The sequence below is a fragment of the Arvicanthis niloticus genome, chromosome 27, assembly GCF_011762505.2.
Source record: "Arvicanthis niloticus isolate mArvNil1 chromosome 27, mArvNil1.pat.X, whole genome shotgun sequence".
In the NCBI taxonomy this organism is placed as follows: Eukaryota; Metazoa; Chordata; class Mammalia; order Rodentia; family Muridae; genus Arvicanthis; species Arvicanthis niloticus.
Window position 1 is genome coordinate 26,994,338 of NC_133435.1, and position 22,893 is coordinate 27,017,230.

Below are 22,893 nucleotides of genomic sequence, written 5' to 3' on the forward strand. Positions count from 1 at the left end.
CAGATCCACTCACTCCCATTTTCTTTGCCTTTTTTTTTTTTAAACATGGCTTACCAAGTAGGCTAGGCTCGCTTCCCAGCAAGCCCCAGGAACCTACCAGTCTCCACCTCCCCAGCCCTGGGATTCCAGGCATATGCCACCACACCCAGATTTGTAATGTAGGTTACATTACATTAAAAATTTAATTTATGGAGTGCGCCACCACTGCCCAGCCAGAGGTTCTCATACTTGTACAGCAAGCACTCTACAGCCTGAGCCGTCGCCTCCGTTTCAGGAGGGTATCTGAAGAGGAAACCCCATCAGGAATACTGAGATGTCACAATGAGAGTCAGTGGCCTTGTTTCTGTTGATGTAAAAAAACAGCCTGTTAAAAAGCAATTTAGGCCGGGCGGTGGTGGCTCGGTGGTGGCTCACACCTTAAATCCCAGCTCTTGGGAGGCAGAGGCAGGCGGATTTCTGAGTTCGAGGCCACCCTGGTCTACAGAGTGAGTATCAGGACAGCCAGGACTACACAGAGAAACCCTGTCTCAAAAAAACAAAAAAAAACCAAACCAAAACAAAACAAAAAAAAAGCAACTTAGGCAAGAACGGGTTAATTCTAGCTCACAATTCTGGCTGACAGTCCAATCATGGCAGGGAACCTGGAGCTGCCACAGTCAGGAGCAGAGCAGGGAATGCAGGCACACCTGCCAGTGCTCAGCACTTCCTCCCCTTTTCATTTAGTCCAAGGACCAGTCCAGTCTATAAACAGATGCTACTCGCATCCAGACATCCAGAGTGGCTCTACCTACCACAGTCAGTTAAGGAAATCCCTCAGAGGAATGCTCAGAGCCCAGCACACCCCAGCACACCCCAGCACACCCCAGCACACCCCAGCACACCGTTACTCCTTGAGATGACTGTTCCAGTTCCAGGCTGTGTCAAATCAACTGTGCCAAACTCACATCGTGTCAGCTGGGAGATGCTCAGCTGCTGACATCCTATCTGCTAGAGGTCAAAGTCTTGGCTTTTTATGCCCTTGAAAGAATTCTCAGTAAAGAGAAACAAGTAAATTAAATGTCCCAAACAAGACTTCCTGTGTGGACTTGAGAGGAAAGTCTAGTTTACAGGCACCGTGGGGTATTCATTGATCGTGAGGAAGAAGAGACTTAGCTTTTCTCCAGGATCTCGAAGCCCCCTTCTCACACATTTCTAAGAGCCAAGGGGAAGAGGCAGAGCTAAGTTGGCAGCAAGGCTGCAACTGATGAGAGCTCCTTCAGCTAATAATCCACAGCTCCTACACGCTAAGCATATGGTTTTAACCAGCTCTTCTCTACCCTCGCCATGGGGCAAGGCTTTGCCATGGAAACTGCATCAAGATATCAACTCATTCTAGAGGACTAGAAAAAGAATGCCCAGCCCCATCACTCTGAACTCTATCTTCCTAGTTGATGCGTTTTCAGACTGTATTACAGACCCCCTTGCCTTTCTGCTAGTCATTCATCAAAGGAAAATAAATGAAGCACAGAACTAAGTACCCAAGAAATGGTCCACCCAAGTATATCAAGAGGACAATAAACCATCCCGTTTCAAGACATATTAACATCTCACCTACAGACCATTCACTTCACTGCCCCAACCTTCAAACTACCAGAGAAGATGTCGGCGGCCCTAAGTCATCATTACATCCAGACTTCCTATTTTCAGACAAGAGGTTTGTTATAGAGGGAAATGCATCCACCTAACATCTTCCTGGTTGTCAGGTGAAAACAAATGAGCACAGACACTAATCTAGGGGTGGAGCAGACGTGGGAACATCTGAACTATGACCCAGTGCAGCAAAAGAATCAGACATGCTTAGTGAGAGGCTGGGTGAGCCACTCCATGGAAGGTCTGCAGTCCAAAGTCAGAAGGGCAAGTTCCAGCCACTGGCCAATGAGGGAAGAGACAAAATGGGAGCCAATGACCAGATTCTAGTAGGTTCACCAGCATGACTAGGCTGATCAGGAGACGGCACATTCCACTTAAGACTCAGTAAACAAGCCAAGTGGCTGCCAACGGTCTGTTTACCCTTGAAAAGAACATCTGCTCCTTTCTCTTTGGCCTGCTCTCATTTTCGGAGCCCCTCTCTTCCACGTGGTGATGGGATCACTCACAAGGTTTCTTCTTCGCTGAAGGGTACCATCATAGCTGGGATGAGATCGTTGACCCAAACCACAGCAACGACAACTTTCCCTGGAGCTGTTGCTGGAGATGCCATCCTCCGAAAGAGCTCGCTCACTCGTCTGTGTGTGTCTGTGTCTGTGTCTGAGTCTGTGTCTGTGTGTGTGTCTGTGTCTGTGTCTGTGTCTGTGTGTGTGTCTGTGTGTGTGTGTGTGTCTGTGTGTGTGTCTGTGTCTGCGTCTGCGTCTGCGTCTGCGTCTGAGTCTGTGTCTGTGTCTGTGTGTGTGTGTGTGTGTGTGTCTGTGTGTGTGTCTGTGTGTGTCTGTGTTTGTGTCTGTGTCTGAGTCTGTGTCTGTGTCTGTGTCTGAGTCTGTGTCTGTGTCTGTGTCTGTGTCTGAGTCTGAGTCTGCGTCTGCGTCTGAGTCTGTGTCTGTGTCTGTGTCTGAGTCTGAGTCTGTCTCTGTGTCTGTGTCTGAGTCTGTGTCTGTGTCTGAGTCTGTGTCTGTGTCTGTGTGTGTGTGTGTCTGTGTGTGTGTCTGTGTGTGTCTGTGTTTGTGTCTGTGTCTGAGTCTGTGTCTGAGTCTGAGTCTGTCTCTGTGTCTGTGTCTGTGTCTGTGTCTGTGTCTGAGTCTGAGTCTGTGTCTGAGTCTGTGTCTGAGTCTGTGTCTGTGTCTGTGTCTGAGTCTGTGTCTGTGTGTGTGTGTGTCTGTGTTTGTGTCTGTGTCTGAGTCTGTGTCTGAGTCTGAGTCTGTGTCTGTGTCTGTGTCTGAGTCTGTGTCTGTGTCTGAGTCTGAGTCTGTCTCTGTGTCTGTGTCTGAGTCTGTGTCTGTGTCTGTGTCTGAGTCTGTGTCTGAGTCTGTGTCTGTGTCTGTGTCTATGTCTCTCTCTCATTCTTCTCTCATACAATACACCCTACCTCGGCCTCCTCTCCTCCTACTTACCACCACCACCACCACCTCCCCTCTCACCCAGATCCACTGCTCCTCCATCTCCCTTCAGAAAAGTGCAGGTCTCCCACGGATATCAGCTGAACTCAGCATAACAAGATACAATAGAAGTAGGCACAAACCCTCATTTCAAGGCCACACAAGGCAGCCCAGAAGAAGAAAATAGATTCCATGAGCAGGCAGAGGAGTCAGAGACACCTGGACTTCCACAGTTAGGAGTCAAAAACCCCAAGGTAAAGAACCACAACATAAGGGCATGGAGCAGACCACGCAGGCTCTATGAATGCCGGTTCAGTTTCTGAGCCCCCATGAGCCCACTTAGTTGATTCTGTGGGCAGTATTCTCCTGGTGTCCTTGACCCATCTGACTCCTATAATCCTTCCTCCCCCTCTTCTGTCAGGTCCCCTAAAAAAGAACTCTGTCTTTCTTAGAAGTAAAAGCTGTTTAAACTATGCAAAACAAACCTGTCATCACACAAAGGCTGCCTAGAAATGATGCCAACCCAGAACAAAGCATGATGTCATCAGAGACAGCATATGGAGAGAGGTCCTAAGGACACCATGTGAACATATAAATACCACTATGCCTGCCATTAACTCCATATCCTTGGACTTCAGGCTAAGGGAACAATGGATTCTTTGGGTTGAGCATCAATTACTTATGTTAAGAATCCTAATGATTTAACTTTCATATTCTTTCTCTTCCTTTACTCCTATCTTTGAAGAGAGCCCTTACTTGTGTGTTCTATAAAACCAGGAGTTTGCCATTTCACACCCATCCATCCCTTTCTTGACTTTCTTCATCCATTGTCTAGTCTCCTCTCAATGCTGGCTGCGTTCTCCACTTGCAAGCTTTCGTTGTCCTGTTGACCAGTCATGTTTCCAACTAACCAAGCTCAATCATATAAAGACATTTTTTCAATAACTTTAATCTCAAATGTGAACTTGGCATTCTTACTTAACATAAATATGTCTGCATGGCTAGATGTTCATCACATCTATTATTTTAATGACCATATAATGTCCCACATTAAGTTAATTTGTGGTGATTTACTTAACCACTCTTCTACTTAGATACTCCTTACTTTATAATATAGATAAAACCAGAAAGAACTTCTTTCCACATAACTTTTCTTTTTTCTATACTAATTCCTTAGAGCAAATTCTTAGGACTCATAGCCAAACTGAGTTTAGTCACTGAATTATTTTCTAATACATATAAGATACCTCATTGTGGGTTTAGTTTTAATTTAGTCATTAATAACAACGATAGTTGCTTCTTTTTACAGGACATTACTCTGTACCTAAGGCTGGCCTAGAACTCACAATCTTCCCGCCTCTGCCTCCTGAGTACTGAGATTCTAAGCCTACACCACCAAACTTGACCCTTTTATCTGCTTCTTGATTTTTACTGAGCTCTCATTCTCTTTTTTTATGTGAGCTCTCTATTCTCAGTCCATCTAGCTTCTGAAGTTTGATGTTAAATGGTTACGTAAATTCTAAGTACTAATTGCTTCTTTGTAAGACTATGTCTTTCAAAAACCTGTATTTTCTTGTTTTTATTTTGTTTTGTACTGATGGATACTCTTAATTGCTATCCAATTGGTCAATACCATCTTCTACCCAATCCTCCTTTAAAGCAAATCATTCTAAAACTGAGTGAGGGTTTGATCCTTACATTGAGGGATACAGAAGGAAGTGGCAGTGTGAATCAGCATGTCCTCCTGAAGGACGCGTTGGTACTTATGCATTAAATGTATACACAGATGTGCTTTAAAAAACATAGACCATGTGCCTCAAATGTCATCTCCCTAAGGGATGTAGACATAAACAATAATGAGGACTTTATCATAATGTTACTTACAATCCAGTCAATAGGAACTGGTGTTTCACAGACTATCAATGAAAGATCACAGTACAAATAGACAAGTGTGAGAAAAAGAGGGAAGTCTTTTCTTAAAAATCCATTATAGCACATTAAATCTAAACATATGTTCTTTACATTTCTTTAGGAAAAGCCTGCATTACTCTAATAGTATAACTAAAGCAAGAGGCTATTCCACTTACAAAACCAGTCAAGAAACTTTTCATCCCTCAGAATTAGTGCTCTGAATTATAGGGTTTGGGTCTTTTATAAAGTTTAGTTAATTTGTCTTACTCATGTGTAATGACTTTATATGTACCATGTTCGTACAGCCGCCTCTGGAATCACAGGTGGTTATGAACTGCCCAATGTGGATGCTGTGAGCAGAACTTGGGTTCCCTGCAAGAGCTCTTAACTACTGAGCCAGCTCCCTACCCTATGGTTTAGTTTTTAAAGAACTCTATTGTTAGGGCCAGGAATGGGGCTCAGTTGATAGAGTGCTTCTCTAACATCTAGAAAGCCCTGGGTTTGATCTTAAGCAAAGCAGAAAAATAATAAACATGACGGTGCAAGCCTGTACTCTCTGCACTTGGGAGGTAAAGGAAGCAGGGTCACATGTTCAAGGTCAAGGTGCCCCTCAGCTAAATAAGAAGTTCAAGGCCTGTTCCTGACTCCAAAGGATGAAACAAAAATCATGATTAATTACCTACATTTTATTCTCTTTAACAGTAATACACTAACAATACAAAAGAAAATCCTAATCTCAAAGGTATAATCTCTCATATCCCGACTCCAATCTGGAAACTTCTCATGATATACATTTGAGAATATACATGCTTAAATATTTATACTATTTCTTTTCTTATAGATTATATTTATGTCTTGATTGAATATTGTTCTCCAGAATCATCAATGAAACTGAGTAAAAACTATAAGAAGCCATCTTTTCTTCAATACTTGTTTGATTCTTCTGCTAAAATGGCCACTTAATCTGTTTCCTCCTTTCATATGCACTTGAGTTGCCATGCCTACGAAATCTTCCTCTCTTCCCCCAGGTCCCCAGGCTATTAAGAATTCTCTCTAGCAGAACACTTTTTTTCAAGTGGCCCTACTACCTTCAAAGCTTCTGGTGACACTTGATCTTTCACCTAAAAACTACACTTTATATATAGGGATTTGAAAATCTGAGAAAATTCTAGAAGCAATTAGAGGAATTCTACTGTCCAGCATGAACGAAAAGCCACACCCCTCAGTCTCTGAGTTGGTACCAGCCTTCTAATTTCAAAAGAAATTTGAATGCAACAACATGTACTTTATCTTAATACTGTCCAGAATGTAATTTCATCTTTGCCAATTGTAAAAAGGAAATGAGAAATGGGACTAGATTAAAGACTATTGAAAAAGGTTATAAGACTTCTTGGTGGCAGGGCATCATGGCATCATGGTAGACAGTGAGATTACAGAGGGCATCATTGGTACCTATTACTAGGGATTGTCTCCTGATATCAGGGGAAGCTATTCTTTTTTTTTTTTTTTTTTGGTTTTTCAAGACAGGGTTTCTCTGTGTAGTCCTGGAACTCACTTTTGTAGACCAGGCTGGCCTAGAACTCAGAAATCCGCCTGCCTCTGCCTCCCAAGTGCTGGGATTAAAGGCGTGCGCCACCACCCCACCGCCCGGCTGGGAAGCTACTTTGATGAGCGGCAGTACCCTTACAGTACTGACCGATATGAGGGGATAGCCATGAATTGACCTCGCTTTTACACCACGCTGAGCAGCCTCACATAGCCATCTCTACCCTTCCTAAAGCTCTACAGAGCAACGACATCCGGACAGGGTTGAAAATGAGAAGAAAAAACATACCATACATGGCAGAGGATGGCAGAGGGAGGTGCTGCCATATCTCATCTCCAACATGCATCGGTTTGTCAGACAGAGTCTGAATTCAAGAGCAAATGATTTCCACTTCAAATGCCTTATTCCATGCCTATGTGAGCTGGAGTTTAAAAAACCTCTTCTCAGTATTTTATCCACTGCTTTTCACACTTCAATCAAATTGGGGCTCCCTTGGCCACTTAGGTGTATACTCATGCTGATCCAGTCTTAAGGGCTTTGTGTGCTATCTAAATTATAAACTAGCTACAGCAACTTAGGCAAGCATGTCTGCATGTGTATGCCAGTTCAAAATCTAACCTTCAAAACTTTCCATTAGTAGATATTTTTTCCTAAGAGGCCCCCAGACTCTTCCACATCAACACTGACCCACATTTCAAAACCAACATCAAAAGTGGTTTTCTCCTGAAGAAGGGTATTTTTAGGAGCTAGCACGGAGTGACTTTATCCCAGGTACTTTGCCACATTCTCTTACTTATCTTTGCAACAACTCTATAATATAGGTCCAACTATATTATATGCATCCATTTTAAAGAAGTCTAAGGTAAAACAGTAGGAAAAAGCTCAACCTCACACTCCCGCCTTAAAGATGATGCTATATTCTTATTTACTGACGCGTATCTCAAAGTGCTGTAGACTGCATTTGCTAAGTAATTATAGGGTATTGGTTCAAACACTGAAGAAACAGAAAAGACAATTTATATTGGCTTAAACAATGAGAAAACATATCCATCCATACAAAAATTCCCCAGGAAAGTCTGTCCCCATGGTAGCTAAGTCTGCATATTAATAGCCAAACTCTTGGAGGAACCAAATTCTTCCATATTCCTCTTCCAACAAGCTTTGTGTGCTATCTAAATTATAAACTAGCTACAGCAACTCAGGCAAGCACGTCTGCATGTGTATGCCAGTTCAAAATCCAACCTTCAAAACTTTCCATTAGTAGATATTTTTTTTTCCTACCCTTAAGGATTCCCCCCAAACCCCAATGAGGATGAACATGTAGCTCCAGGCCTTTCTTATCCTTAGGAGGAAGGTATCACGCCTTATCTAACAGACCAATTTTAAAAAAATAATAACTTGATGTGTTTAACAGCACTGCCTTCTGCCTTGTTCCATGGAGCAAAGCTATCAATTAAAATCTTTCTCTCGCTACTCCAAACAATGATTCTTGTCTACACAACCTTCTACAAGGAAAAAAAATGCCTATCTGAGCCCGCCCATGAGTGCTGTGTCTGGAGAAGAGAAGTAAAGCTCTAGCCTCCAACCTTGATAGTTTGGGGGTTTTTTTTGGGGGGGGGGGGTGTTTGTTTGTTTGTTTTTCGAGACAGGGTTTCTCTGTATAGCCCTGGCTGTCCTGGAACTCACTCTGTAGACCAGGCTGGCCTCGAACTCAGAAATCTGCCTGTCTCTGCCTCCCAAGTGCTAGGATTAAAGGAGTGCGCCACCACTGCCCGGCTTGATAGTTTGTTTTAAGGTAATTATTTACTTATTTAGCTGTGCTTGAGATTCGAACCCAGCAATTTGCTCACGCTAGACAAGGTCTTTTCAACTTGTTGAAGTCCTTAGGGCAATTTTTTGACTTTTGTATTTACTCTTTCTTTCTTTCCTCAGCTTGTTCAGGCCTCAGAAACAGAGAATCTGTGTGGGCCTCTTTTCAAACACCCAACAGTCTTAGATGACCTCTATACATGTCTTACTGGCCACGACACAGTCAGACATCCACACAGAGGGTTTTAACTAATCCCTGCCAAGGGAATGAAAAGATCTTGTTTAGCTTACAACTGGGTTATATACAAACAAAGGAGTGAAGAGATGATTTAAGAAAAAAAAAAGTCAGAGCTATGTAAACAGAAGGCAGGAAAAGGAGCTGTTGAGTAGTTGGCCCAGGGTCTGCTAGTTCATATTCTGCTGGCTTAATTTCATATCACATGGTCTCCACGGATCCCCTCACAAAGTCCAGTGCACAGAGGTTGATCAATGCAACTGGACTGTGGCAGGATCCCATTACGGTCCATTCTTCCAGCGAGCATGGGGAAGGCGGAGCAGTTCCCACTTCACTTTTACTTCACGTTCCTTCTAGCCCTGATTTCTCATCCTTTAGACCAATTTACCCCTAGGGAGTCAACCCTGGAAGTGTCCCGAAGAATATTAATATTTGTTAATAATTGCTTCACGCTCTCTATATGTAAACCCTTGTGAAGAATAGAAAAAAGCACAATGAAATCTGTTCTTCCATGCAGCCCTTCGTGCCCCACTTCCCTGTGAAGGAAAGGAGAGGCGTAAACCTGATTAATTGCCAATCTCAGGAGCTACTGCGGAACCACTCATGGGACCTGACCCAAACTCAAGGGTCTCTCGGATACTAACAATAAGCCGTTTCTTACTCTGCAAGCCTTTCCCTTCTTCCTTTACTCCACCTTGGAAATACCAAAAGCCCAGAGCTTCATTGCTGAAAGAACCTAGCAGAGACAGCAGAAGCTATCTACTCAATTTACATTGAACTTACATGGAATGGCTCGATGACTTTTTCAAAGTTATCTTGTGCCAACTTCACGTATAAATGTCCCTCATATATAAATGTCCCTCCCATCACAGAAACAAACCTCTATCTGAAATTTCAAGCTAACTTTTCTTTGGGTATTTGAAATTCAAATCCCAAGAAAATATAAACTTACTTGCTAAAACTCAATTGTCATTTGATATTCACATATTATCTTTCCCTTAGTAAGCAAAAGACTCAAAAGAGTAAGCCAACTATAATAAGATAGGGTTGTAAGTTGTCACAAATGAGTGGCAGCTCTCTCTTCTAGGAACTATCTGCATATATACATATGTATACATAAATGTACTATGTATAAAATAAACATGTGCATGTAAATATTTAATAGTTATACAGAAAAATGTAGAAATAAAACAAACTACTAGACTTCAATTTTGAGCAAAAACATGGTGCAAACATTGAAACGTAAATACAAATGGGAGGCGGGCACGTATGGCCTAGCCAGAAAATTGAGATATATGATCACACATAACACAGTTGGAGCAAATAAATATGGCTGCCAAATTTAGCTGCATCTTCTACCCTCCTAACAAAGCATAAGAAATGTGTTTGTTAATTTAAAACATCTGTTCCTCCAGCAAGAATATGAACAAGAATGAAAATGCATATGGATTATTCATCAATAAAGATACAAATTTCCTTGTATTATTCCTCTCACACACAATTATCCTATGAAGACATCAATTCCCAACTAAAGAACCAGCATCTCTGATGAAGATGTACAGCATGTCCAGCCCAGTGAGGACAGAACATCATCTACAGTTCTGACTGGCCACTCTTCACCACCTGGCTCTCAAGGGTACAAACTCAAGGGTACAGGTCCCTGAAAAGTATTGTATCCTGGCTAGCATGGTAGTGCATGCCTCTCAGCTCAACACTTGTAGAGAGGCAGGAGGATCTCTGTGAGTTCCAGGCCATTCAGGGCTTCATAGTGAGACCCTATCTCAAGATAGATAGATAGATAGATAGATAGATAGATAGATAGATAGATAGATAGATAGAGATAGAGAGATAGACAGGCAGATAGAAAGACAGAGGATGGGTAGGTAGATGGATGGATGGATGGATGGACGGGCAGACAGACAGACAGACAGACAGCACACTCAAGTCAGGGGCTTTTTCACCTCAAGGAGTTCTTTAGTAGGAAACACACAGCTCTAACCTTCAGTCTACACAGTGAGAAACCCAGATTACAGCAGGCCTTGGAAACCAGTCAGAAGAGCTCTCCAAATTAGGCCTGACTTTGTCTAGTCTCAACCTGAATTTCTCCACCTCGAATCAGGAAGCTCACTGATCCTTACACATTCGCCAGCACCCAGCAGTGCTGCTGTATTAGAGAGAAGTTAAGTTTCTATCATAAAACAGGTATATTTTAATGAAAAAACTGCCCTCTGCACTCTAGAGCATATTACTCTGTACTAAAAAAATTAAATAAAAAGAGGTGCCTTAGTTTGCTTTCTATTGCTGCGATAAACACCAGGACCAAACACAACATGGGAAGGAAAGCACAGTCCATTATTGAGGAAAACCAAGGCAGGACCCAACCTGGAGGCAAAAAATTGAAGCAGAGACTACAGAGGTATGGTGTTCCTACTTTGTTGCCTTTGGCTTACTCAGCTTCATTATTAATACAACTCAAGAGCACCTGCCCAGGGATTGAACCACCCACAGTGGGCTTGGCCTGTACACAACAATCATTAACCAAGAAAATGTCCCACAGACTTGTTCACAGGCCAATCTGATGGAGGTATTTTCTCAAATGAGGTTTCTCTTCCCAGATGACCCCAACTTGTGTCAAGGTGACAAAAAAGAACAACAACAAAACAAAGATATTCTATAATACCCAGTGTAAAGGTATTGGGAAATTATCTAACATACTTAGAGAAAATTAAGGAATTGAGGAATGGCTAAATTGCTTCCCCTTTGAATAAATTCATAGGAAGTCACATATTCACCCCAGTACTGAAAAACCTGGAATGTCTTATTTACAGCCACTAAGCAAGACTCTTCTGGTTGGAGGAACTTAGAGCACTTACTAGGGGAAATTCTGGAGCTTCCTTCATTTCCCTTCTCCAGAGAATTTCTGAGGATATTGATGAATATCAACACAAATGAAATGTGGGCACTTCAAGCCTACAGGGCTACAGGGTCACCTCCCTGCTACAGTTAAATAAATAAATAAATAAATAAATAAATAAATAAATAAATAAATGTCATGGACAGAACACATCTAAAAGTACTGCAGCACCGAAGAACTCTAAGTGTCCATTGTAAGTTTTTTTGGGCCTCCCAAGCAGAACAAAAGGTCTCAATTCTTCGTTGCTACACTATGCACAAGACTAGACCAGATTTTGACCAAACAGATATAAAAGTATTCAGGAAGTATGCAAGACATAGCTGCAGGGGAAGTGGCTCAGTTGTCACTTTATCTCTTAGTTCCAGAAAACACACTGAACAGTAGGAGCAGAGACATTCAGTAGAGATGGCCTCAAAACTACTCAGACGATATGAAGACAGTAAGCAAGAACGTTAGCGCAAATATCATACTCCCTGTCTTTCAGTTCCTGGGAAGGCTACAGGAAAGCCTCATCTCCCAGGGTCACAGTCACCCAGGAAGCCATAGTCTAACCAAAGTCCTCAAGAGTAAACCGATCACTTTACATTCACAGAGCTGTTCTGGCCAGGTGTGCTGTGCTATACTTAACCCAGCACTTGGAGGCAAAGGCCAACAGACTTCTAGGAGTTTGAGTTTGAGGTCAGTTGAGTTTGCACAGCAAGTTCCAGGCCAGCCAGGGCTGCAAGGAGAGACCCTTTCTCAAAAGTTAACAATGAATAAAGATGGTCTGTCTTGTACAATCAATAGACACAGGGGCTATTCAAATGTAAACTTCTGGGCCAGTGAGATGGCTCAGAGGGTAAAGGCACTTGCCACCAAGCCTGACCACCTGAGTTTAATTCCCAGTATCTAAATGGGAGAAGAGAACTCAGTCCCATAGGTTGTCCTTTAGCTTCTACATGCAACCTGTGGTATGTGCTTCAGAATATACACACATACATACACATACACACACAAAGCAGATGGATGGATGGATGGATGGATGGATGGATGGATGGATGGATGGATAAAGAAAATTAAAATAAACCTTTTATTAAAATTAATCAACACTTAAACTCCAGTTCCTGGGGTCTACATCTTGAGTCCACTCAGTAACCATGTGTGGCTCTGGAGTATGGTTGTAAGGAAAACAACCAAGGATAGTCCCATCAGCTCAGCACTGTGATAAGGAGACTTGCAGAATCTACTCTAACTTTCCTAACTACAAATTTAGAAACTGAATTTCATTCTAGTGACTCACTCCAGGCTACACGGCTAGCTCTCTAGCACCAGAACCTCCACCAAGATTCACTGGCCTCCATCACTAAGTCACGCCCACTCCAGTATCTTGTCACCATCTGGATAATGTGAATACCTACTCTCTGTCAGGTCACACACAATAGATAAAGTGTCATATCTGAGGCCATGCATCAAGTAGGCTATAGTCTCAAGGTTCAAACTCCCAAACTCAGGTCTTTCTACTATGGTTTATTGCAAAAAGCAAACATAGCATGTTTTATTGCCTTTAATATCTCTTCCCATATGTGTTAAAAAGTTACTAATTTATGACTTGCTTTGTCAGCAGTTGCCTGAAGAGTAGAGCAATATTTGGGACATTTGATCTAGAGAAAAAGAACAACAGTCTTGTTCACTTCCACAAAGCAGAACCCTTTTCTAATGGTGGCTGTGATGTATTTTTAAACCAAGTGTTCTTGGGCCAAGTGGATCATGTTGATCTCCTTTAAGCTTGCCAGCAATTCTGCTTTCAGATGCACTCTACATGAGAAATGGCTGAGGTGCAATCAAACCATCCATGTCCAGGAAGAATAAATTCAGGAGAGGGGTTTGGATGCAGTGGTGCAAGACAATAGGACAATTAAATTCTTTTTACTCCAATTACGAGAGAAAGAGCAGAAGATACAGAAGCGTAAAAACTAAGACAGGATATTTCTCTTCTTCCACACATGCATTACTCCTGAGGTGACAGGGCATCTTGACTGCTTTCCTCTAATGGACCCTGACCTATGACACTCCCCCTTTCAGGAAGCTGGCCTTGACAAAAAAGCCTTGTGGGTCTGAAAATGTATGAGCATGGTGAAGCATAAAGCAGACCCAAAAATAGATTATTTGGTGTTCTTTTGGTATTCCTTTTTATCCCTTCCAGCAATCTCTGACTTGACAAATGAAGGAATATAAAAATAGGGAAGACAGCGAAAGAAAGGGGACAGCTGAAGTCAGAGTACAACTCAGAGTTGACTGCCATATGGCTTAGGACCAAGTCATCCCGGAATGCTACTGCACGTCCATGTGGTTCCCAGAAGTTGGAAATCACAGCACAGACTGAGTAAATGCACACACACGCATGTGTATGCACACACACACACACGTGTGTGTGCATACACACATACCCATAATACCTGTAAGGGGCGTTCTGTGCCTGTTAAAATGCAAAGAGCCTCTAAACATTTTTGGCTTTGTGTCACTAAGTTAGTGCACATGACTAGTACAGGATAGTCTCCGTCTAATGGGAAGAGGTTAGTCAGGGACAGCTGGCTTCTCCAGGAGGTCAGGGAAGGAGAGTGGCAGAGACAACTGCACAGCAAGGCGCAGCAAGGAGGGAGCTGGGCATAAAGAACTGAAGGTAAAATAAGAAAGGCTCAGGGGCTAGCATGGTGGTAAAAGACAGAAGGCTGGGTGTGAAACTGGGTTTGAACCCTCTTCCTTTGACACTTGCAGGGCATGAGATAGGGACAAGGGTGGTACATGTTCTGAATCTCAGCTTTCTTAGCTACAAACCAACACTGATTTCCTGAGTTGCTGGAAGTTTTTAAATACCAGCAAATGCTCACGCAACGTCCCTTCTCCTTTTCTTCTCCGTTCATAAAAGGGAAACTTGCCATGACAAAAAAGTCCATGCTGGGCATTGTACTGGCACGCTGCCACACGGGCTTTGCGTTCTTACTCTATTCAAACTGTTTCGGGAGGCGCTTGTATTTGTCCCCACTTCACAAAGTAGGCAATAGAGATTCCGGCTGTGCAGGTTGTATGATGTGTCCAAGGTCACCAAGCTGCTCTGCAGCAGAGGAGGAAGGCTCTAAACAAGGTCACTGTTCTCTACCAGGACCTCAAATGTTCTGGTCTTTGGCAACCTCTTAAATAGTGACGAGAGCAAAAGGATACATACATACATACATACATACATACATACACACACACACACACATACATACATACGTACATACATACATACATACACACATACATACATACACACATACATACACACATACATACATACACACATACACACATACATACATATATACACACATACATACACACATACATACATACACACATACATACATACACACATACATACACACATACATACACACATACATACACACATACATACATATATACATACACACATACATACATACATACACACACATACATACATACATACATACATGCATACATATCAGTGAGAGGTGACTTCAAGACACATGAGAGTAGTAACTTGCAGCTAAAAACTGCCTCAATCCATGTTGCCAAGAATGTAATGTTTTATTGGCTTTTTAAACTGTATTTATTTCATAGGTATGAGTGTTTTTCCTGTGTGTAGTCTGTGCATCATATGCGTGCAGCTCCTGCAGAGACCAGAAGAGGACATTAGCTCCCCTGGAACTGGAGTTACAGATAGTTGTGAGCCATCATCATGTAGTTACCAGGAATAAAAGTCAGGTCCTCTGGAGAGCAGTGTTCTTAACCACTGAGCCAGCTCTCCAGCCCCACTTTATGGAAGTCTTTTTGCATGAAGTTGACACTTGCCATTTTTAAGCTGACAACATCTCCTTTTTGGTTGCCTACTAGACGAAGGAATGGACCCTAAGAACTTCACATCTCTATCTTACAACTCTCAGCCACAAAACAGGAACCTCAGACAGCAAGATCTCTGACATCATTTCTAGCTCTGAAGACTGAGCATGTGGGTGAGAGTATGGCCCTGAGCCACCACAAGCAGGGCTACTTCTGGAGTGTGATGTATTTTACAAGACAGACTCTCTCACCCAAAGAGTTGAAGAATTGCTTAATTAGGAATGCCTAGGATAGTATACTGTTAGAATAGAATAGACTCTTGAAATTCAAAATAGAATCATGTACATTTATTCTCCAGTTTGCCTGGCAGAGGGACCATGTCTGTCTTCCAGAGGTCGTGTGAAGAAGGACTCATGACAAAGTATGTAATTACCCAGGACCACAATAGATCTACCATCACCCCCATTCTCCCTTCCCCCTCCTTATTTCCTGTTTTTTTTTTCCTCCCACCCCCCACTATGATGTTAGAGACTAAACCCAGGTCCTGGTGCCTGCCAGGCAAATAATCCACCTCTGAGGTGCACCGCAAAGGCTATTGTCAATTTTAATGTCATTAAAACAAAGGGTGGTTGGTTACAAATAAAATCAAAATGCAGAATCTCAAGATTTTGAGCCTTCCCCAGTCTTTGTGTCTGCTTCTCTCCCACACTTGATTTGACAGCAATTTTTAGTGACTCACCTCTACACAGTCTTTTTAAAGTATTCAACATTGTTTCCCTAGAAACAAGAGTGTTATTTCTTTTTATACTCCTATGCCAGCAGTTTAATTAAACGATAAGTCAGGCTTTGTCACTTCTTTTGCACCCACCTCGCTGAAAGGACAAGCAAAATCCAGGCGGAGGTTGGACACCAGGTCCCCTGCCCACCCTCCTGGATTCCTCTTCAGTGGCTTTCTTCCTCAGGTATCTGTCAGCTATGTGACCTCCAGGCTCCAACTCTGATCCCATGGTTTATATCCACCATCAAGATGTCTACAGGGTACTCTTGGAAGACCTCTTCCAGATCTTGGTTCAAGTGTCACTGTCTCATCCTCCCTAACATAATAGACCCCGAATGAGTCTCCTCCATCTTCCCATCCTGTGTGTGTGTGTTTCTTTGTTCCATTTCTTGAAAGCATGCCTGACGTACAATTTGAACCAGAATGACAGAGGGTTTTATGTGTTCACTGACGTTCTCCGGGACTGAGACCAGCACTCACTGAGTGAGTAAATGTTTAATAATAGTCTTTGTTGTGGTAATCAGTGTAAAACCTCTCTGACTGAACTGCACAAGTACAATTACTAACTATTTCAAATACTTCAGGCTTGAGACGAGCGAAGAACAAAGACAGCACCTGGACGGCCTATGAGTGAGTTGGTAAAGGAAATACACCCTTCCAGGATGGCCAGACAGTATGGACATAGGGAATCAAGGTTACTCATCCAAGGTAAGTCGGCTGGGCCGTGCCGCTTTATCTAAATGGAACGGAACCCTTAAATTATTTGATAATTTTATTTTTCTTACTCAAGTACACAGCAACACACAGCCAAACCGAGAATGGAAGATGATCTACAATCTAACCTCGAGATACATCTTCAGATAATGGCATAAAACAGAAAGAAGACAAATTGCTTGATATTATTCACCCCTTAATGGCTAAAAGCCTCCAGCCAATCTCTTCCTCTCCCTCTTTCTTCTTCAATTCTCCATTAAAATGGGGGACTGTGCAGTTCTGGGTGAGCCACTCCCAGCATTCAAGATCATGAGTTTAATGCCACCCTAGGCTCCATAATAAGAACCTGTATTGGTCGGTGGGGAGTGGTACATGGCCTGCCTGCTGCACTGGGCTTCAGTACCAGACGACTCAATAACTACAAAAAGTATGAAGCTGTTTATACAGCAGGCAGCCTCCTTATATTAATGTAGGTGCCTGACTTGTCTACACTACATACCATTACTCCCCAAAACTGATGACAGACTTTGATCTCAGAATGATTTCTAAACTGTATTAAAGAATAAACAGAAAGGAAATTCTGTTTTGGGGGCATGGAATGAGAAAGAGAGAAAAAAATTGCTTTCCCCTGATTCTCTAATGGAAAAATATCAAGAAGGAAAAAAAATTACACTCATCTGTAGAACAGCAACTATAGCACATAAAGACCATATTGGAAAATATTACTTCAAATATCTATAATTATCTCGATGCCCGGAAACTTTCAGCTGTTCCTCATCTACTTCAGCAGAAGAATAATGCAAGATGATGAACAAAAAGTGCACGTGTCAGTGGTGGCTACGACGCAGGTCAGCACCCCCTTTCCCAACCCTCATAGTCTGCATTATTGCAGCATGCATTAAACCCAAACTCAAAAAGTGGTAAAGAATGACTTGTCATACCATTTATTAGAGTTGATGGAGTGTAGACGGTCTTTTCAATAAGGCTTTAGCACACTGCTATGCACTGCAGTACATTATTAATGAAAAGGAACGCACAAGACTTGCATCAGCTTCCCCCCCAATTCATTCTGACATTAAATTCAAAAATCAATTCTGCCTAGCCGGTATGGCAAAGGGTCAGGGATAAAAATGCTAATTTGTTTGTTGTTTACCCCAAACTTAAGCTTATCATCTAGAGAAATAATCAAGAATCTTTTCTAGTGTACTGAATTTAATAATAGCATTTTTTTAGAGAAGGGATTAGAGCAAGAAGCAAATAAAACGGGGTGATAAACAAATCGTGCCCTGGTTTGTATGTGACAAGAGGATGGGATCCAATTATCTCTGACTGAAGGAACACAAAGGACAGGCCCTGAATGCAAATGGGTAGGGAGGACGTTGAACTTCTCATTCAATATAGAGTACCCAAACGGAACTAATTTACTCTCAAAAAGTTATTAAGTCATTGAGCCCAACGGTGCCCGGCTCCCGGGATGAAGAGCAACCTTCAGCCCGTGAAGAAAAATAAATAAATTTTACAATGATCCAATCACCTCACTCACTCAGTCACTTCAGTCAAACATCTTCCATCCAAAAGAGATAGATTAAGAATGACCTACCGCAAGCAAGGAGCCCTGATACAGACAAGCACCTGTGGGAGAAAAAAAAAAAACAAAAAACAGGAATTAAAAGGTGATGTATAACAGACTAATCATAACTACCCAGAATGCTTATTCCCTCACTCATCTACAGCAGACTCAGCCAACTACTTAAAATCTAGACCATTCTTCCCCTGAGGGAAAATTGTCCCTTACATCAAATCAACATCTCTCCCAGACACATGACAAAGTGCATGACTAAAGCATATTATTAAAATTCTAAAAGAAATGTCTTTATACCTCAACAATATGGCTACCTAAACAAAACTTGAACAAGGACAACAGCAGCAGACAAACTAACACACAAGGGGGAAATCTTAGGGGACCCCATCTCTTGACAAAGAACTATAGACATCAAAGGGATGCCAAGAGCTGGTGATTGTAGTCTTCCCTCAAGGGAGAAGGACCCTAATTGGTTATCCAATACCAAGTGGTCAGCCTGAAATCATGTTCATGTGAGCAACACTAAGCAGACTTCAGTGTGTGTGTGTGTGTGTGTGTGTGTGTGTGTGTAACAGTAATAATTAAAGAAGAGGAGACCAGGAATTCAGAATGAGTGGAGGAAATTGATAAATTATATTTTAATTAAAAATGTGTTTATAGTGACAGTCTAAAAACAATGCTAGTATACTTGTGATCTATCACAAACACTTTCATAATCCAATCCCAATTTACTTATCCAAGTTTCTCTTCCACGCGTTGCTACCTAAACTCTCCAGATCAACGCAAGGGACCAATTTATTCTGTAATAATTTTCATGGCTCAAAGTTTCTTTCATCCTCAGTTCCTATGGAGATGCATTTAGTCTATTCAGGATGCTTGAGCTTGCGCCCACCCTCGGACAGGATGACATCCTTCTCCTGAAACTCATTGCCCTTCCTGCCTGAATTACTTTTTGCCGGCCCAGTCTTGATACTTCCCTGTGGTAGTCTATTTTTATTTGCTGTTTGCTTGTTTACTTGTTTGCCCGGTTACGTTTGTTTGTCTTGAGACAAGGTCTCCCTATGTAGCTCAAACTGACCTACAAGTTGAAATCCTCTTGCCTCAACTTCTGGAGAGTACCACGCCCACCCCTGCACATGATATCTTGCTAAGGATGGGAAACAGTGCCTCTGCCCCAGGGCATCAGCACACGGGCTCAGGAAAGGGAATGCCTCTGCTTTGAACTTCTTCCCACAAGTCCACATAGGAAATATCCACCAACTTACTATATAAACACAAAACACCCATTCATGCCTTTCCTATAGCATGTCTGTCACTGGAGAGCATAAACTGTTGTGTGGGATACGCAGATCAGTGGTTCTCAACCTTCCTAAAGCTGTGACCCTTTAACACAGGTCCCTGTTGTGGTGCTTCCAGTCACGAAATTACTTTGTTGCTACTCCATAACTATAATTTTGCTACTCTTATGAACTGTCACATAAATATATGATATGCAGGGAGGGTATCTGAAAAGTGACTCCCTAGAGGGTCACGACCCACAGGTTGCAATCCATTGGCATAGATAGAAGCTATTTGAAAAGCAGCCTTCTATTGCGCCCCTGACCAACAAATTCTCACGCCATGTTTTCCCTTGACGTGCTGCTTACAAACTGATACATCTTTATATTTCCTAGTCATTAGACACCAAATGAAAAAAGCAAAGGATGATCTGTTCTAAAGGCAGAAGAGGGCAGAATTTAACGGGGGAGCTTACACTCTGCACAGCTAGAATATCAGGAAATGAGTCTTTAAGGTTTATGTTTTAGAACAATATAAAATTGCAACCCTAATTTTTAAGGCATGTGCAAACAATTTCCAGTGATTCTTGAACAGCACAACAGGTGTTATTTAACCTCAAAGCAGGGGTGCAGTGTGCTACCAACCAATCTCTCAGCAAATGAAACACAAAATAGGTGGCTAGAGTGCAGACCCAACAAGGCATACATATCATGACAGGGCACAGTTGGTTTCCAAGGAGAGATGGACAGTTTTATTACAGCGCCATTTCCCAACAGGTCCCAAAAAGGCTAACTTGGCAGCAATGGATGGCCTACCTTCCCTGTCAATCATAGCTCTAACAATCTTTAAAGAAAATGAGATAACTGTTTACACTAGGTTTGACTGAAAGATCTCTATGAGCAAATTCGCTGAAATGACTTTTATGTCCTTGACATTCAAATAAGAAAAACTTGGGATAAAAACTTGAGGAGAAATTCACCTTAGCTGACCTATTTTTAAGAAACTTTGTTCTGAAAATAGTATTTTCAATCTATAATATGTTGTAAGAAGGGAGATATATATATATAAATACTAACCAATCATGAATATCTACAAAAGATATATACCTCAACAATTTAGTTTTTAAATCACTGTGTGTGTGTCTGTGTGTCTGTGTATGCTACATATGTGGGGGGAGGGGAGTGGATGCATATGTGTGTATGCATCTGTATGTGATGCCTTGTGTGTGTGTGTGTGTGTGTGTGTGTGTGTGTGTGTGTGTGTGATGTGTATGTGTGCATGTGGAGGCCAGAGATCAGCCTCAGGTATAGGTGCCACTACATGGGTACTTTCTATCTTATGTTTTAAGACAGGATCTCTCCCTGACTGGAACTTGGAAGTAGACATGGCTGGGTGGCTGTGCCCACCTTCCTAGCACTTGGACTGCAAGCATGGGGTCCTGGGTAATGAATTCAAGTCTGCATGTTGGCATGACAAGCAGTTTACCAACTGAACTGTTTTTGCAAATAAGCAATACAGCTTTAAAATGTTATCCACACCATATTCACCATTTAAATAAGCTCCATGATGGCAGTTGTGTGTTCATATTACATACCCTAATCATACGTACTTCCTAGTTACATCTCTTACCCCTCCTCCTCCCATTGGTCCCCATTTTCTTCCCGCCCGGTCAACTTTTACTTTCATGCCTGCCATTCACTTTCTAAGTTATTTAAACATACATTTACTTACTCCTGACATTTATTATAAGCATAAAATTATAATGATGTTTTTAAAATTATAATAAAGACAATCACCACTTAGGTACAATTTAACAAAACTGAATCATCTTTTCAGACTATTAATCACTTAATGGCTAAACAATTTATCTGTGAAATATTTGGGCTTTCTCTGAACTGATGGATAAAATTATATGCATTCACATGTACTTTCATGTGTGTAACCTTTAAAATAATCTAAGAAATTTCAGCTTCTAGAATAAAAGGCAATAGTTACCCTTTGGAATAAGACCATACTGCCATACAGTCATTAAGACAGCTTTCCAAGAAATGCTCATTGTTAAGTAGTGTCATTGCCATGTGGACATCACAGTGTAATGACACAAACTCAGACACCAACAGACTGCAGGGCAGTATCACCTAGAGCCAGCACGTACCCTGTCTGTCACATCATTACAGGGTATGTCACTATAGTTTTAGTTCTAGTCTCCATAATGTCTCCTTGCAAAAATGAGCTTCTTTTCAATGCTTGCAAGGAAACACAGTACCTTATGAAACAGGCAAACAGCCATAGCAAAGACCATTTGTGGAAGTCTGGTCGGAACTTATAAACTCACAGCAACACGAAAATAATCCAGCAGCTTAGAGAACGGCCCTACATTTGTACTTGTTTAAGCCAAACATCTGGGACAGACCCAAGTCAAACAATATGGAGCTGATAAATTCTATCATTAGAAAAAGAAACAACTCAATTTGGGTTACTCCATGATGTGCAATTCCAAAAGAAATAAGCTTTGCCCTCTGAGGGCTTCCCTAAAACGAACAGTGCTACCCGGAAGGCAGCTGCCTATGTGAGTCTCCATTAACACACTTTCCAAAACCTCAGTTCTACTCTCTGGAGAGAATAAGGCATTCCAGTATGATGCCCAGTCCCATAAAACATTTATCATCACCCAAAGCCAGACGAGGCCTTCCAGAACAAGCATATTTCTGCCACACTCTGGCAGGCTGCACACCCACCAACAGACGAAGCTGGGATGTTTTCTGGCAATGGGTACTGGGAGCATCTCCTGGCACAAGAAAGGCAGAGAGGCCTTTATTCTGTCCAGTTACTTCATATGAAAAACACAGCCACTCCCTCCACTCCCTATTCTTGTTCTTAAGGAGTACTACAGTCACCCTGTGGGCTACGGTTTGGACTTAGAAGGACTTAAGAAAAACTACAGCTTTCGATGATCTGTTAGAAATGGTGGAGATCTAGAAGGAGAAGGGCTTTCTTTACAGGAAATCTAGGGTGTAGGGTCACAGTTGGAGCTATAGTTCTCAAACTAAGGCAATCTCTAGTTTCAGGGCATGCACTATGTCTGAGACACCGGAATCTTAATTTCTACAGTGGGGCATATTGCTGTTTCGCACTCAGCACAATGATAAGCCTGTATCCTGAGACTGGACTGTTCTCCTCGGCTACTTGGTTTATTTCTTTTGAGTAACATATGC

At 42.0% G+C, this 22,893-nt stretch overlaps 1 protein-coding gene across 3 annotated transcripts in view; it reads right to left on the bottom strand.

Annotated features, from left to right (window-relative positions):
- The window catches only part of Fras1 (Fraser extracellular matrix complex subunit 1), a 400,677-nt gene that overhangs the window by 371,394 nt on the left and 6,390 nt on the right, over nt 1-22,893 (bottom strand). For all 3 annotated transcript variants that reach the window (XM_076926449.1, XM_076926448.1, XM_076926450.1), the window contains exon 2: nt 18,419-18,450. In XM_076926449.1, the coding sequence (XP_076782564.1) occupies nt 18,419-18,450 (32 nt within the window). The remainder of the gene's footprint in view (nt 1-18,418; nt 18,451-22,893) is intronic.